This window comes from Erythrolamprus reginae, chromosome 4 (genome assembly GCF_031021105.1).
Source record: "Erythrolamprus reginae isolate rEryReg1 chromosome 4, rEryReg1.hap1, whole genome shotgun sequence".
Taxonomy (NCBI): domain Eukaryota; kingdom Metazoa; phylum Chordata; class Lepidosauria; order Squamata; family Dipsadidae; genus Erythrolamprus; species Erythrolamprus reginae.
The window spans coordinates 51,534,412-51,550,321 of record NC_091953.1 but is presented as its reverse complement, the minus strand read 5'-3'; the positions used below and the strand labels follow the sequence as shown (position 1 = coordinate 51,550,321).

Genomic DNA, 15,910 nt, shown 5'->3' with positions numbered 1-15,910 from the left:
AACCTTTGCCCCACATTTCCCAATCATACCACAACTAATCACAACGATCTACTACATGTCAATTTTACAGAAGATGCTATTGAAAAGGCACTGTGCAACCTAAAACCATTTCTATCTACTGGCCCTGATAGACTATGTGCCTACTTCTTTAAAAAGCCCTCAACTACCATAGTGGAAGCTCTTAGAATAATCTATGAAATATATTTCAAAACCAACTCCTTGCCCAGCTTATGGTCACTAGCCACGGTCATCCTTATCTTCAAAAAGGGTGACTCCAGCCTAGTTGAAAATTATAGACCAATCTCATTAAGTTGCGTCACTGCAAAGTTATGGAATCAGTCATAAACCAATCCATTACCCACTACATAAAAATTAACAACCTACTTTCAAACAAGAAGTGTGGCTTCGGGGGGGGGGGATTGTCTTGCAATCTGCAGTACTTACACTGCAGAAATGGACTTCACAACTCGACCAGGGTAACTCTTCACTGATGATGTAAAACTATTTAAAATAGTCAAAATAGGGAGTGGCCTATCAAATCCTGTTCCTGCTCCTATCAACAGTGGTGTCCCCCAAGGCAGCATTCTAGGACCAGCACTCTTTATAACCTCCATAAATGACATTTGTGATCTTATTATAAGCAATTGCTTCCTCTTTGCTGATGATGTAAAACTATTTAACACAACCGACAATTATTGCTACCCCTCAAAAAGACCTTGACTTTCTGTCACAATGGTCAAACAACTGGCAACTCCAAATCTCAACCTACTATTGCTCTGTATTACACATATAAAATACAAACTGAGTGGACATGACCTTGTAGACTATCCTCACTCTGTCAAGGAACTTAGGTCAGATTGACCCAACCTTATTGGCCTTCTGGAAAGGCTGAAGATTTTGCCATATGTTCTGGGGAGCATGTAATATAAATATGGAGTCTGCAAAGTGGGCGCATTGCTAGATAAATTGAATGTATTGTTTTTCTTTCTTTTTTAAAATGGTTTTGGTGTTTTTAATGTTTTAATTTTGTTATTAGGTTTTTAGTTATAGTGTATGATATTTTTTTAACGTTGTATGCTTCCCAGAGTTACATTTATGAGATGGGCAGCTGGGCAGCTATACTACCTATATGTATGCATACATACATACATGCATGCATACATAAATACAATTACAGTGGTCCCTCGATTTACGCGTTCTCGATTAGCGCGAAACGCTGCAACGCGGTTTTTCAAAAAATATTAATTAAAAAATAAGTTCGCGGTTTTTTTGCTATACCACGGTTTTTCCCGCCCGATGACGTCATGCTGATTGCTGATTGGCCAAAATCTCAACCAATCGTTGCAAACGCAAAAAAAAGCTTTGCAACTGAACTTTTGGAACTTGTTCAGACTTGTTGCAAGATGCCTCCTAAACGTTGTGCTCGGAGTGCTGGCGGCGACGCTAAAAAGACCAGGAGGATACTCACAATTAAAGAGAAAATTGACATTTTGGACATGCTGAAAGGGGGACGCTCTTATGCAGATGTTGGTCGGCAGTATGGGATCAACGAATCGAGTGTGCGAACCATTCGTGACGACGAGAAAAAGATAAGGCAAAGTTCCCTGATGGCCTTCAACAAGGCTGCAAAAAGAATGGTGACGCCTAGAAACAAACGGCTCATGAAGATGGAAGCTGCTTTGTCCCTGTGGGTACAAGACTGCCGCAAAAAGAGCATTGCTTTGGATACCAACACTATCAGAACCAAAGCACAACAATTGTACAACCGTCTTGAAGACACAGAAGAAGGCGATGCAGATGAGGGAAACGCAGGTAAGGGCTGGGGTTTTTTATTCTGTCATTAGATACTGTATTTAAGTGTTTTTTAAGGAAGGAGCAGGGAAGGAGGGAGGGAGGGAGGGAAGGAGGGAAGGAGGGAGGGAGAGAAGAGAGGAAGGGAGGGAGAGAAGAGAAGGAAGGAGGGAAGGAGGGAGGGAGAGAAGAGAGGGAGGGAGGGAGGGAGAGAAGAGAAGGAAGGAGGGAAGGAGGGAGGGAGAGAAGAGAGGGAGGGAGGGAGAGAAGAGAAGGAAGGAGGGAAGGAGGGAGGGAGAGAAGAGAAGGAAGGAGGGAAGGAGGGAGGGAGAGAAGAGAGGGAGGGAGGGAGGGAGAGAAGAGAAGGAAGGAGGGAAGGAGGGAGGGAGAGAAGAGAGGGAGGGAGGGAGAGAAGAGAAGGAAGGAGGGAAGGAGGGAGGGAGAGAAGGGAGGGAGGGAGAGAAGAGAAGGAAGGAGGGAAGGAGGGAGAGAAGAGAGGGAGGGAGGGAGGGAGAGAAGAGAAGGAAGGAGGGAAGGAGGGAGGGAGAGAAGAGAGGGAGGGAGGGAGAGAAGAGAAGGAAGGAGGGAAGGAGGGAGGGAGGGAGAGAAGAGAGGGAAGGAGGGAGGGAGGGAGAGAAGAGAAGGAAGGAGGGAAGGAGGGAGGGAGGGAGAGAAGAGAGGGAAGGAAGGAAGGAGGGAAGGAGGTGGGCATTTACTCTTTATGCTTTCATTCAAGTCACTTCTCTCTCCCTTTCCTGTCATTCTGCAGCCTCAGCCTCAGCCTCAGCCCCAGCCACATTCACAGCAAGCAAAGGGTGGTTTGAGAAATTTCAACGGCGCTATGGCCTGAAGAGTGTGTCATTGCACGGAGAAGCTGCCTCAGCAGATACAGGTGCAGCAGAAAACTTTGTCCAGCGCACGTTTAAAGAGCTAATTGCAGAAGGGGGCTACCTTCCAGAACAGGTGTTCAACATGGACGAAACAGGCCTGTTCTGGAAGAGGATGCCTTCAAGGACTTTCTTGATGCAAGATGAAGCCAAAGCCCCTGGCTTTAAGGCCATGAAAGATCGAGTGACTTTGATCATGTGTGGGAATGCAGCAGGCTTTTTGCTGAAGCCAGGGCTAATTTATAAGTCACAAAATCCAAGAGCCCTCAAGAACAGAAATAAGAATGCATTGCCAGTGTACTGGATGCATAATGCTAAAGCATGGATTACAAAACCCCTCACGCGGGACTGGTTTCATCACTGCTTCATCCCACAGGTGGAGGTGTATTTGGCTCGCAAAGGACTGGATTTCAAAGTGCTTCTCCTAATGGACAATGCTGGCGGCCATGATCACCTGGACCATGAACATGATGGGGTGCAAGTTGAATTCTTGCCACCAAACACCACATCGCTTATCCAGCCGATGGATCAAGGTATTATCCGTGCATTTAAGGCACTGTACACGCGCAATTCTCTTGGAAGCATCGTGGAAGCAATGGATGCTGATGACAACTTCACATTGAAGGCCTACTGGCGTCAGTACACAATTGCATCTTGTCTGAAGAACATTCAGAATGCCTTGACAGATATGAAGACACAGACAATGAATGCCTGCTGGAGGAAATTGTGGCCAGAAGTGGTGCATGATTACAAGGGATTTGCTCCCGAAGAAATCCAAGATGCTGCAGTCCAGACCTCTGTGAAGCTGGCACAGGCACTGGGTGGAGAAGGCTTCGTTGACATGACAGCAGAGGAAGTCAATGGTTTGCTTGATGAGCATGGCCTACCGCTGACAGACAAAGATCTGGAGGAGCTGACCAGGTCAGCGAGTGAAGAAGAGGAGGAAGCGGAAGCTGAACAAGCTGAGGAAGAAGAAGATGTTGGCCTAACGCTTGAGCGGCTTGCAGAACTGAACAGAGCCACTTCAAATGTACAACGCATGGTGGAACTTTGGGATCCCAACATGACTCGCTCTATACAGTTTAACGCCTCCCTTGACAACATCTTTGCACCATACAGATCCATGTTAGCCCAGAAAAAGAAACGGCGCCAACAACTGCCCATGACCATGTTTGTCACAAAAACCAAGAGGTCTGTCACACCATCACCTGCAGCGTCCATTGTAGAAATGGTGATAGAAGAAGATCCCTAGTTACTGTATCCCAGTTATGCTAACCCCCACCCCACCCCAAAAAATGTAAATAAATATGTTATTGTTCATAACTTAAGAGTCTTATTCAATGTGTACAGTAGGTAATGGTAATTAAGGGGATGGGAAATGGTAATTTATGGGTTAAAAGTGTTGGGACTGAGTGGCACACAGTCTGTACAGAAGAATGAATGAATGAATGACTGAGTGAATGAATGAAATTCAAACACAGGTGAGGGCTGGGGGGTTTTATTCTGTCATTACACAGTACAGTACAGTACAGTTACAGTTTAAGTGCTTTTTGAGAAAGGAGGGAGAGAAGGGAGGGAGGGAGAGGAGGGAGGGAGAGAAGAGAAGGAGGGAAGGAGGGAGGGAGAGAAGGGAGGGAGGGAGAGAAGAGAAGGAGGGAAGGAAGGAGGGAGGGAGAGAAGGGAGGGAGAGAAGAGAAGGAGGGAAGGAAGGAGGGAGGGAGAGAAGGGAGGGAGAGAAGAGAAGGAGGGAAGGAAGGAGGGAGGGAGAGAAGGGAGGGAGAGAAGAGAAGGAGGGAAGGAAGGAGGGAGAGAAGGAGGGAAGGAGGGAGGGAGAGAAGAGAAGGAGGGAGGGAGGGAGGTTTGCCATTGCCGCCAGCGCTGCCCCAAGAAAGCCGGTGAGAGGAAGGAGAGAAGGGAAGGAGGGAGGTTTGCCATTGCCGCCAGCGCTGCCCCTGCCCCAAGAAAGCCGGTGAGAGGAAGGAGAGAAGGGAAGGAGGGAGGTTTGCCATTGCCGCCAGCGCTGCCCCAAGAAAGCCGGTGAGAGGAAGGAGAGAAGGGAAGGAGGGAGGTTTGCCATTGCCGCCAGCGCTGCCCCTGCCCCAAGAAAGCCGGTGAGAGGAAGGAAAGAAGGGAAGGAGGGAGGTTTGCCATTGCCGCCAGCGCTGCCCCAAGAAAGCCGGTGAGAGGAAGGAGAGAAGGGAAGGAGGGAGGTTTGCCATTGCCGCCAGCGCTGCCCCTGCCCCAAGAAAGCCGGTGAGAGGAAGGAGAGAAGGGAAGGAGGGAGGTTTGCCATTGCCGCCAGCGCTGCCCCTGCCCCAAGAAAGCCGGTGAGAGGAAGGAGAGAAGGGAAGGAGGGAGGTTTGCCATTGCCGCCAGCGCTGCCCCAAGAAAGCCGGTGAGCGGGGCGAATCGGGCGGACGGGGGGTAGCGGCAAGGAGCCCGGAAAAATCACCATTGCATTGCCAGCCTCCGAATTTGCGTCGCTCCACCTTCTGCGCATGTGCGGCCAGGGCGCGCATGCGCAGAAGGTTTTTTTACTTCCGCATCCAGTATAACGCGGAAATCGGTTAGCGCGGGAGGTCTTGGAACGTAACCCCCGCGCTAACCGAGGGATCACTGTATTTAGTAAAATGGGCTTTGCAAACTTACAATCTTGAGATATAATAAAAAGAATAGTCATAATCTATGTTTAACTTGGTTCTTCGGGTCTTCCAACAGTACAGCTTGCAGATCTGCATTTTCAGCTATAGGTCATCAACCTATTACAGGTTATTGATGAATATTTCTGTGGTTTTAAAACCATGCTGATCTTTCTAAAATCAAGTTTTGCTTAATAAATATTCAGCATAAAGTTTGAATAAATAAGGGAAGAATACAGAACCTTGTTTCACCTTTGCCAATTTGGAACCAATATGTTTCACCATGTTCTTTCCATGCTGTTGTTTCCTGACTTGTTTATAAGTTTCTCATTGGAACAATAAAATCTGGTGGAGTCCCCATTTTTCTAAATATATTGCACAGTGTGACATAATCAACACAATTTGAATATTATTCTATAGGTGTAGCTTAGGCTATGGACAATTCTTTAAAACCCACTGAAAGTTATAAAATAAGTAAAATATATGATTTTCAAATTTATATTTATATTTAATTAAAATTGAAGATTAATCTCATCAGAAATTGGACACATGTGCACAAGAGTATTGTTATTTGTTGCAATATTTATGGAGAATTTAAAGGCTTTTCATAAAGTATCTAGGATGCCAAGTTACTAATGAGAATAAGAAGTGGTTGAATAAATCTTGCAACTTTTGTTTCTGAAATTGAAATTAGGAATGCAAGTAACAATAAAATTATGCTGTAGAACTGAGGGAGAACAGCTTTAAATGTAAAGAACTATAAATACAATTTAAATTTCAGAGACTGATATATTAAAAGTTCTTACAAATTACACTGGACCAAACTTTTACCTTGTGTTGACTATTTTTCAATTAATATTTTATCTAAACCTCCATTTACAATATGATAAAAATATATATGGAGATAGGAATATTAACGGTCTTAAATGTGTGAATAACATTCAAGTTAGAGGGCAATTTCAGTTTTTATTATGTTGCCTTCAGGAGACACTTTAATGAGTTGATGTGAAGCTTTTATACTTTATTACAGATGACAGTTTGAGGACACTTGTAGCTGAGAGATGAAAGAATACTATAACTACAGTATTCTCCTTCATGGTTATTATTTTTCCAAAATTGTTTATGCATCTTCTGGCATTTCCATATGAATATAATTAAAAACAACTTTATTTCATCAACAGTGGGTACAATTAAATCCTTTGGGGGTAAGGCAGCATACATAGTTTTACTTAATAGTAAATGAAGATCTTCAGTTTGTGAGGTTTTCATAAACAAATCTGGAATATTGAGTATTCTTATTATTAAAAACTACTAAAATTAACTAAGCTTTTGTTAGTCCTGTACTAACGTTATCAAGAGTGTTAAAATCCCCATTGAAGACAGTTGATTTCATATAATGCTGCTCAATTTGCTCATTGCCCGCATCCCAGGCCCACACCCTTTCTTCCCTCCTGTAATTAACTTGGTTGTTGCTAGCTTAGTTATGTAAACAGGTGGAATTGCTGTTCCTTGTTTATCTTTTGCATATTGCCTCTTTCTCTCCCCAGCAGGCAGAGTAGGGTTACGAGACAATATTTTGGGTGTATTAATCATTACTTCCTCCCCCTTGTTGTTATTCCTCCCTTCCATAGGTACCCACATTGTCTCCTCTAGCATCTTTTTTGCTCATGATCATGTATTGGGTCTGCATTGTTCTACATCCCCCCTGAACACATGTTCAGTATTTTTATTTTTTTCTATTTTTCTATTACACACTTATAATTATCACAAGTCCATACTAATATTTGATGGAAAGGAAAACAAAACTGTGATATAGACATTTTTAAAAAAATGTTACAATGATAAATAATGTAAAGTTTAGATAAGTACAAGAATTTTTTATGTTGGGAATTAAATTGTGACATTAATATTTCCTGCTTACCTTTCTTTCCCTATGTCTTCCATGGATTCTCAATATGAATTTGTTGGAATAACATTTATGACCAATATCATCTTTTTATATATGAAATAGGTAAGTAACTATTTTATTATAAAGGTGTTAAGGTAGACTACTCACTTAATTAAAAATTTCTAACAAATTGTCCAGCTTAAGGGAAGTTATGTAGTTATAACTTATAATTATATAATAATAATTTCCCAGATACCTTTTTCCTCTCTCTTAACCATAAGGGGCTCAGAAAAGTTTGCTTCTATTTGACTACTACTACAGTAGTTTGTTTTGAAATTTAAACAAATAAATTACATATACTTATTAATATAATTATTCCAAATGAGCCAATCATAGGTTTTAAAACTGTTTTTTTAGGAACACATAGTTAAATATTGTAATAAATATGAACTAAAATAGGACTTTCTGATCTTTTGATGGTTGTCAGAACATAGTTTGAAAGCATGAATTGTAATGAAATCTTTACTGATCTTACAAAGATAATGTTTCTTACTTTTATTGCTGATAATGCTAGTCAAAAGGATATTGCAGAAGAGACGGAGTAACGACTCGGACACAAGAGCTGGATTTAAACTTGGGTCATTTTTATTATAATAAATTTGCATAATTTATTAATTAAATTAGCATGAATTAGCATAAATTTGCATAATCAACATACTTAACTATGACCCGGAACCAAATGGACCTGCAGGGTCAAACAAATACTTCCGGGGCGGAAATGACGTAAAAGGTCAACATTCCTGGGCAACTATGGGCGTAATCGATGCTGGTCCAGGTGAGGGACCTCTCCCTCACCTGAGACCCTGCCATACACTCGCATGAGGGGGGTCCCGCCGGCTCACCCCTACCCTGGGACTTCAATAGCGGGACCCAAAGACAGGTTCCCCCCAAGTGCGCAGGTAGCACCCACCATGGTCTTGGAGAGAACCTGTCAATCATCCCCAAAGATGCCCAAGGGAGAACGCGCAGTTGCTGAAACCACCCAGATTTCCGCCCCTAACCTGCCTACCCAATGACCAGAGGTAAGCCAATTAACCTAATTAAATGCAAACACCCCCTAACCGCACATCCATCTCCCCAGTGTGGAATGGGCGAAAAAACAGCCTGGCCTAATGGGCGAAGCTGCAAAAAATTCCCATTCGGCCCCCGCAGGCGACCCCTAGGCACACTGCAAAATAGGGAAGGGCGGGTGGGTGTCTGCTCATGAAACCAGGTCTGGGCGAAAAGGCTGTTTCCCGGCCTGCTGCCCCTTAAATAGGGCCAGCAGGCCCCGCCCAGACCTGACGTCATGCCCAGCCACGTGGGCAGGGCATTCCCGGCCGAAATCTCGTCTCGCGAGATTTCGGCCGAAAACAAGATGGCGGCCGCCATCTGAAGGGTCCGAGTCTGCCCGGCCCTTCAGCAACATCGCCGTGGGGCCGGTAAGTCAGCCGGCGTTATTGCAGAAGAGACGGAGTAACGACTCGGACACAAGAGCTGGATTTAAACTTGGGTCATTTTTATTATAATAAATTTGCATAATTTATTAATTAAATTAGCATGAATTAGCATAAATTTGCATAATCAACATACTTAACTATGACCCGGAACCAAATGGACCTGCAGGGTCAAACAAATACTTCCGGGGCGGAAATGACGTAAAAGGTCAACATTCCTGGGCAACTATGGGCGTAATCGATGCTGGTCCAGGTGAGGGACCTCTCCCTCACCTGAGACCCTGCCATACACTCGCATGAGGGGGGTCCCGCCGGCTCACCCCTACCCTGGGACTTCAATAGCGGGACCCAAAGACAGGTTCCCCCCAAGTGCGCAGGTAGCACCCACCATGGTCTTGGAGAGAACCTGTCAATCATCCCCAAAGATGCCCAAGGGAGAACGCGCAGTTGCTGAAACCACCCAGATTTCCGCCCCTAACCTGCCACGGAGCGGGGGTCAGATCTCTATCTTGGCCCCCCGACTCCCCCCTCTATCTGCGCCAGCTCACGCAGAGACCTCTGCAGGTCCTGTAAGAAAATGGCGTTCCCCTGTTCTGACAGGTGAACGCCATCGGCCCGGTAAAGCCACGGCCGATCTACAGTGATGAGGGGATGGGCAACTACAATCCCCCCTAATTCTTTGACAGTCTTTCCCACGGCCTTATTCACCCTACGTCTAACCCGGTGGATGGCCCTAAGGGAAATGGCGTCCCTCCAAACGATCCGTGGGAGGATCTCTGACCACACCACTTGCGTGGTGGGCCATACCGTGCGAAGCCGCCGCAGGTCTTCGCGCGCCTGGACGATCAACGGTAGACCGCCAAGCAGGCATAGGTCATTGCCACCGAGGTGCAAGACCAGCCATCTGGGTGCGGCTATGGGCTGCCGACCACCCAGTCCCATCTGGGCGCGACCCTGGGTAGCCGCCCGCCCAGCAGCGCCGGGTACCGCCCTGAGATGCTGCGTACCCAGCAGCGTCGGTAGGAGGCCCTCCCACCGCATACCCCTCCGGCCCATCCAAACAACATTGACCCACCGTCCCAACGACAGCTGGGTCCCGATGGCACTTCTGGCTGCTGAGCGGCCGGCCCAGAAGACCATGCTGTGGCCACACAGCAGCGCCGTCGGTTTCTGCCTGGACTGGGAACCTGGAAGAGGACACACACAGAGAGGTTACCTAGCCTAAACCCTGCCCCGGATCCTCAGCGGGCCTGACATAACCCAAATATGCCGCTGACCGCCAGCGGCCGATCTCCTGAATCCGTTGGGCCGGGAGACCAGAAAGTGCCGCGCTAGTGGCGGCGCCGATACGGAACGAATGCGTTCCATAGCCGGCGGGATCCATGCCTACCTGAGACATAGCCTTAGACACTATCGCCCAGAATTGATACCGGGTCAGGGGGGAACCATCCTGGTGTATAAAAAGGTACCCACGCCCTGACCCACGCAAAACACAAAATTGCTGCAAAGCAGCCACCGGGCAAACAGACTTATCGGTGGCTGCACTAAGTTCAAGTCTAACCCCTCTGTGTAACTGATCTGTCTTGGAGTGTCTCACCAAAAGAGAGACACCCCCCTGTCTAAAGGACAGATCAGCGAGCTGGAAGGCGCGGAGCGACAAGTCAGACTGCGAGGAGGCCATTGCCTTGCTGACCCTGAGGGCCCCGAAAAACATAACGCAAGTCGCTGCCCTGAACAGCCGAGCCTCGTAAGGAGAGGCGCACAGACTGCCAAATGTCTGATTAATCAGAGACAGCTGCTGAACCGTCAGGGCCCGACGAGCGTCAGCGGGAAACCCCTGTCGCTCCCGCACCCAACCTTCCAGCATCCTCCGGATGCGAAAATCACCCGTAAAATCACCAAACCCCCCCGCCTTGGACAGAAAGGCGAGGCCGGCTAACCTAGCCCTGATAGTCCTCACTGAAAGGCCACGCCCCTTCAGCAGGACACAGAATTCAGCTAGGTGCTCCACCGGGGCAGGCCAGCAATGGGGGTAACCCTTACCCAGCCTGAAATCCCCAAACTCCTTACCTGCACGCTGATAAGCTCGCAGGGTACTAGGAGCTACCGATAAGGCGATCGCCCTGGAGGCCTCGTCTCTCCAGCTCTCGAGAGCCCGCCCAGGCTCCACAGGTGGGCTGGAAACACCTCCGGCGACTCTCGGGCCCACGGGGCCAGGGTCCGAAACCTGGACAACTGACCACGGGACAAGGCGTCAGCCACCCCGTTATCTAAACCAGGGACGTGCCTAGCCAAAAACAAGGCGTTCAAAGACAAGGACCTGTGCACAAAATGGCGGACAAGCCGCATCACCCTGTCACTCTTAGAGGACAGGGCGTTCACAACATGGACAACCGCTAGATTGTCACACCAAAAATGCACAGTCTTATCCCTGAACTGCTCCCCCCAGAGCTCTAAGGCCACTATTAAGGGGAAAAGCTCCAAAAAGGTTAAGTCCTTAACCAACGAACAGGCACTCCATTCCGGAGGCCATGCCGACCAGCACCACTGGTCACCTAACACTACCCCAAAACCGCAAGTCCCTGCGGCGTCGGAACACAGCTGCAGCTCCGCTTCCAAAAGAAGCTCCTGCCGCCAAAACGACAACCCATTAAAACGTTCCAGAAACTCCCGCCACACGCAGAGGTCAGCCCTGACCCCTGCACATAAGCGGGTACGATGGTGGGGCAAACTCAGCCCCTTCATCGCATCATACAACCGGCGAGAAAAAGCCCTACCAGGCACCACTACCCGACAGGCAAAATTAAGAATCCCAGCCAACTCCTGGAGCTGCCGAAGAGTAACCTTCCTGCAGCCCAGGACCGCCTCAAGTTTGGACCTGATCTTAATCAACTTATCCAGGGGCAATCTGGAAGATTGCTCCACTGAATCCAATTCAATACCCAGGAAGGTAATCCTGGTGGCAGGGCCTTCGGTCTTCTCGGAGGCTAAAGGCACCCCCAATTGAGCACAAAGGGCTTCGAAGTCCCGCATCAAAGCAAAGCATTGCTCCGATTGCGCAGGCCCGGCCATCAAGAAATCATCAAGGTAATGAACGACAGACCCCAGGCCACTCCGCCTCCTGAGCACCCACTCGAGGAAGGTACTAAAGCTCTCAAAGAGGGAGCAGGAAATAGAGCAGCCCATCGGCAATGCCCTATCCACATAAAACCCACCTTCGAAATGGAAGCCCAGCAGCTCGAAGTCGCCCGGGTGAATGGGGAGGAGCCGAAATGCCGACTTAATGTCGCATTTACCCATAAGGGCTCCCACCCCACACTCCCTAACCATAGCCACGGCCGCATCAAAGGATGCGTACCGGACGGAACAAAGCTCGTCAGGAATGAAGTCATTCACTGACTCCCCTTTTGGAAAAGACAAATGGTGAATCAACCTAAATTCACCACTCGCCTTTTTGGGGACCACACCTAAGGGGGACACACGAAGATTCGGAAAGGGCGGCTCCGGGAAGGGCCCAAGGACCCTGCCCTCAGCCACCTCCTTTCGAATCTTAGCCCGTACAATGTCTTCATGTCCGACAACCGACCTGAGGTTGTCGGACATGAAGGCTCTCCTAATACCCACATAAGGGATCCTAAATCCCTCGGAGAAGCCCCTCAAGAGCAACTCGGCTCTCGGGCGAGGGTGGTAGTCGATCAACCAACCCTCAAGTACAGAAACATTAATTGGGCTGGGCCCCTTTTCCCCCAGCTGGTGGGGGAGGTTTTCCTGGACCCCCGCCCTTCTCCGCCCCTTTCTTGGGGCGGGGACAGACTGAAGCTGCATGGGACCCCCCGCAATTCCCGCAGGCATGCTTGTACTTACAAAAGGGACGAAAACACGCCCCTTTTGCAGCAAACTCATGACAAGCGGGCGAGGGCCCCTTGCCAGCCACACCCGGAGTCGCCTTGGCCGGCGAAGCCGCGCCGGGCTCCTCCTCCATAAAGTGCCCACTATCCGTGCGCTCACACCCTTCCTTCCCGGACATATGCGTGGCCCGGAACCACAGGTCCGGGACCACCATATCCCACGGCAAGTTGGGCTCCACAGACATCCTCATGCGGAAACCCTTATCATAATGGCGCCAGATGGTGCCCTTATATTCAAAATGGGCCCTGGCAATTAAGTCTATATACTTAAACATGGCAGAGGCCATAGCCGGCTGCCGTTGGATCACTACCGACCCATAGGTAAGAAAGGCATACAGCCAGGAGCTGAAGCATTTCGTTACCTTGGTCTTCTTCGTTTTCTCCCCCGGGACAATCTCTTTCTCCTGCTTGGGAACCTCGCGGTTCAAAAGCGAAAAAAGATCGACGTATTCGCCCCGCCAAATAGCCTCCTTGACCGACGGGTGAAGGTGGCATCCTAGCGGGGTGGACGGCAGCCCGCACGGTATGGCCCCCGCTTTAATACAAGCGAAGGGGTCCCATACCGAGTTGGCCGCCACACCAAAAACACCCGCCCCATGGGGGTAGGGGAAAACCGGGAGCGGGGGCATGACAGGAGGGGCCGGAGGAACCCACCCCCCTGCCCCTGGCACCGCTGGTGTCCCCGCAGGACCCGTCCCAGACAACGGAGCAGCGCTGGCCGCCGGCAGCCCCGGAGGAGGAACCGGCGGAGCCCACACCTGCCCGCAGGTGCCCGCGGGGGACCCCAAAAAGCTGGACCCACTCCCCGACCCCCGCCGGGGGAAAACCCGGGGCGGGGGGAGGAAGAAAAGACAGAGATGTGGTGTGTGGTGCAGCCTCACCTGCCCCGTACGGGGTTGAAGACATCCACGGGGGGCCCAATGGTGTGGGGCCCGGGAAAGCCGCCATCGGCCCTGCAGGAGCCTGCCGACCGAACGGAGCCGGCTGCCCAGCCTGGGCCGCCGCCGGATCTCTCCCCAACGCCGCAGGCACTTGATCGCTGGACACTCCGGGGACCGCACCGCTCCTCCACTGCTCGAGCTCATCGAGCCTCTCCAACACCCTGGCCCAAGACAAAGCAGGAGACAAATCAGGTTGAGGGGCAGGAGGCACCGAGACCACCCCCCCCTGTTCAGGGACCACCCCAGCAGTCCCCTCCCTGCTGGCCCGGGCCCGGGCAGAAGGCCTAAGGGCCCTCCTGGGGCGCGCTGCTGGCGGAGCCATAGGAGCAGTGGCAGGCCTCTTCTTAGGAGCCATCACACTTTCCCCTTAGGTAAGCAATAAGCCACTAAAAACCACCTAGGCCGAAACCCACAGCACGAATGGCAGGCCCAACTCCCCCCACAGGGCCCTACCTAGGGCCTGGGAGCCCCTGCTACCCCTATTAACCCCTGAATTGGGTATAACAGTACAATTATATATATATATATTGACACAGTAGTTATTGAGTAATGTAATTTATGATGGCAAACCTCCCTGCACAGGCAGGCCTTAAAGGCCTGCAATCCAGGAACACCCCCCGCCCAAGACCGGGGGCCCAAACCCAACACCCCCACCGCGCCCTCCTCCCAGCCGGGAGGAGGTTACCAGTCCCCCTCGGGCCCGAGGGGGATCGCTGCAAACAGCTCCGGTGAAGGAGTAAAAGCAAGAAGTCTTCCAAGCACTTTTCGCCCCCCTCGGTAGGCCACAAAATGGCGGCCGCAACACGAGGGAGACACAAAATGGCGGCCGAGCAGCACCAAGGAGTGTCTGCTCATGAAACCAGGTCCGGGCGAAAAGGCTGTTTCCCGGCCTGCTGCCCCTTAAATAGGGCCAGCAGGCCCCGCCCAGACCTGACGTCATGCCCAGCCACGTGGGCAGGGCATTCCCGGCCGAAATCTCGTCTCGCGAGATTTCGGCCGAAAACAAGATGGCGGCCGCCATCTGAAGGGTCCGAGTCTGCCCGGCCCTTCAGCAACATCGCCGTGGGGCCGGTAAGTCAGCCGGCGTTATTTTGTGATAAAGGGCCTAAAAAGTGTTTGCCAGAGGTATGGAATCATAACTAATTCACAAAGTGATTATAAATAGTTGTGTTAATAACAGAGTAATAATATTGCTATTGATGTTACACAAAGCTGAAGCACATATTTAGTCAGAAATGTAGACAGAATGTTTGATCTTGAAGAATATATATGTGTGTTTATGCATACATAAACACAAATTCATACATATACATATATTTAATTATTCAAACATTAAGTTACCAATTATTTTCAGTATCAAAAGGCTTAAATGACAAATCAGAAGACCTTGTGGCAAATGTTTTTCAGTCCACTGAATTTCATCTCTAAGCTATTTTTTTATTATTAATAGTAACATTAAAAACATATTGTTGCTTTACTAAATCAAAGCGTTTTTTTAACTTGAGCTAGATAAAAGCATTTCTAGTTTTAATGATCTTGTGCCTCTTCTGGGAGTTTTCAATCTCTCTCATTTTATTTCTTACTAATTTATCCTTCTATCTTATCTTTCTATACTTCCTTTTCTAAAAGATTGAGTAATTAATACATTATTAGATCATTTCCATTTTTTCTTGTGTATACTTTGAATTAAAACCAGTACAATTTTAATGAAATTTATAGCATTACTTTATGGAGTAAGACTGCAAGATGTTTAAAGGGTTAAACACAGCAGAAGAAATCCTTTAACGTGACTGTGAAACTGGTCTCATTTATTTGTTTGATATGAGTCTGAGCCTTTCCTGAAAGTAACGTGACAAACCTGACCTCAGTCTCAGGGGAGATGAACCTTAGTTTTCTGCTCTGATGGCTGTTCAGTTGCACTGATTCAGTCTTCAGGGTTAAATTGAGCAGCTCTGTAATGAAGAAAGCTTTTTATCATTCAAGAATGACATTTGTGCAATGGATTTAGAGGAAAAAAGGAAGAAGGACAGCTTTAACATTTAATTAATAAAACTGTGATATATCTAGTGCATTCAGGAGTGTTGTCACATCCTTAGTCATTTTCTGATGTACATTCTTTATTTTAGGTTGTTTTAAGTGTATTATAAATTCATAAAAGGAATATATTGATAATAAACAGCTCATAATAGGTAGTAGGAAAATAATGTAATACAGAAAGGCCTGTGACTGCTTTTTGATCTTGCTGCATTGCTGCATTACTTGCTTGCAATATGGTATCTGATAAAATGAATAGAAATTCAAGGTAATTATTTAGGTAATTGTCATTTGACTGAAAAGATAAAATATGGATAAACACTGCC

The 15,910-nt window shown here is 48.3% G+C and overlaps 2 protein-coding genes across 2 annotated transcripts in view; both read left to right on the top strand.

The window, feature by feature from the left end:
- Window positions 1-15,910, top strand: part of ROBO2 (roundabout guidance receptor 2) — a 434,310-nt gene that overhangs the window by 205,913 nt on the left and 212,487 nt on the right. The window lies entirely within an intron of this gene.
- LOC139166551 (tigger transposable element-derived protein 1-like) lies at window positions 1,664-4,077 on the top strand. Its single transcript, XM_070750264.1, has 2 exons — window positions 1,664-1,812; window positions 2,561-4,077. Exons 1-2 carry the CDS (start codon window positions 1,668-1,670, stop codon window positions 3,928-3,930), a joined length of 1,515 nt encoding a protein of 504 aa, XP_070606365.1. The 5' UTR covers window positions 1,664-1,667; the 3' UTR covers window positions 3,931-4,077.

Bases quoted from the DNA above. Each gene is read 5' to 3' on its own strand.
- LOC139166551 (XM_070750264.1), top strand. From the start codon at position 1,668: ATGGAAGCTGCTTTGTCCCTGTGGGTACAAGACTGCCGCAAAAAGAGC. The intron at 1,813-2,560 runs GTAAGGGCTGGG...GTCATTCTGCAG, and splicing joins TGCAGATGAGGGAAACGCAG to CCTCAGCCTCAGCCTCAGCC.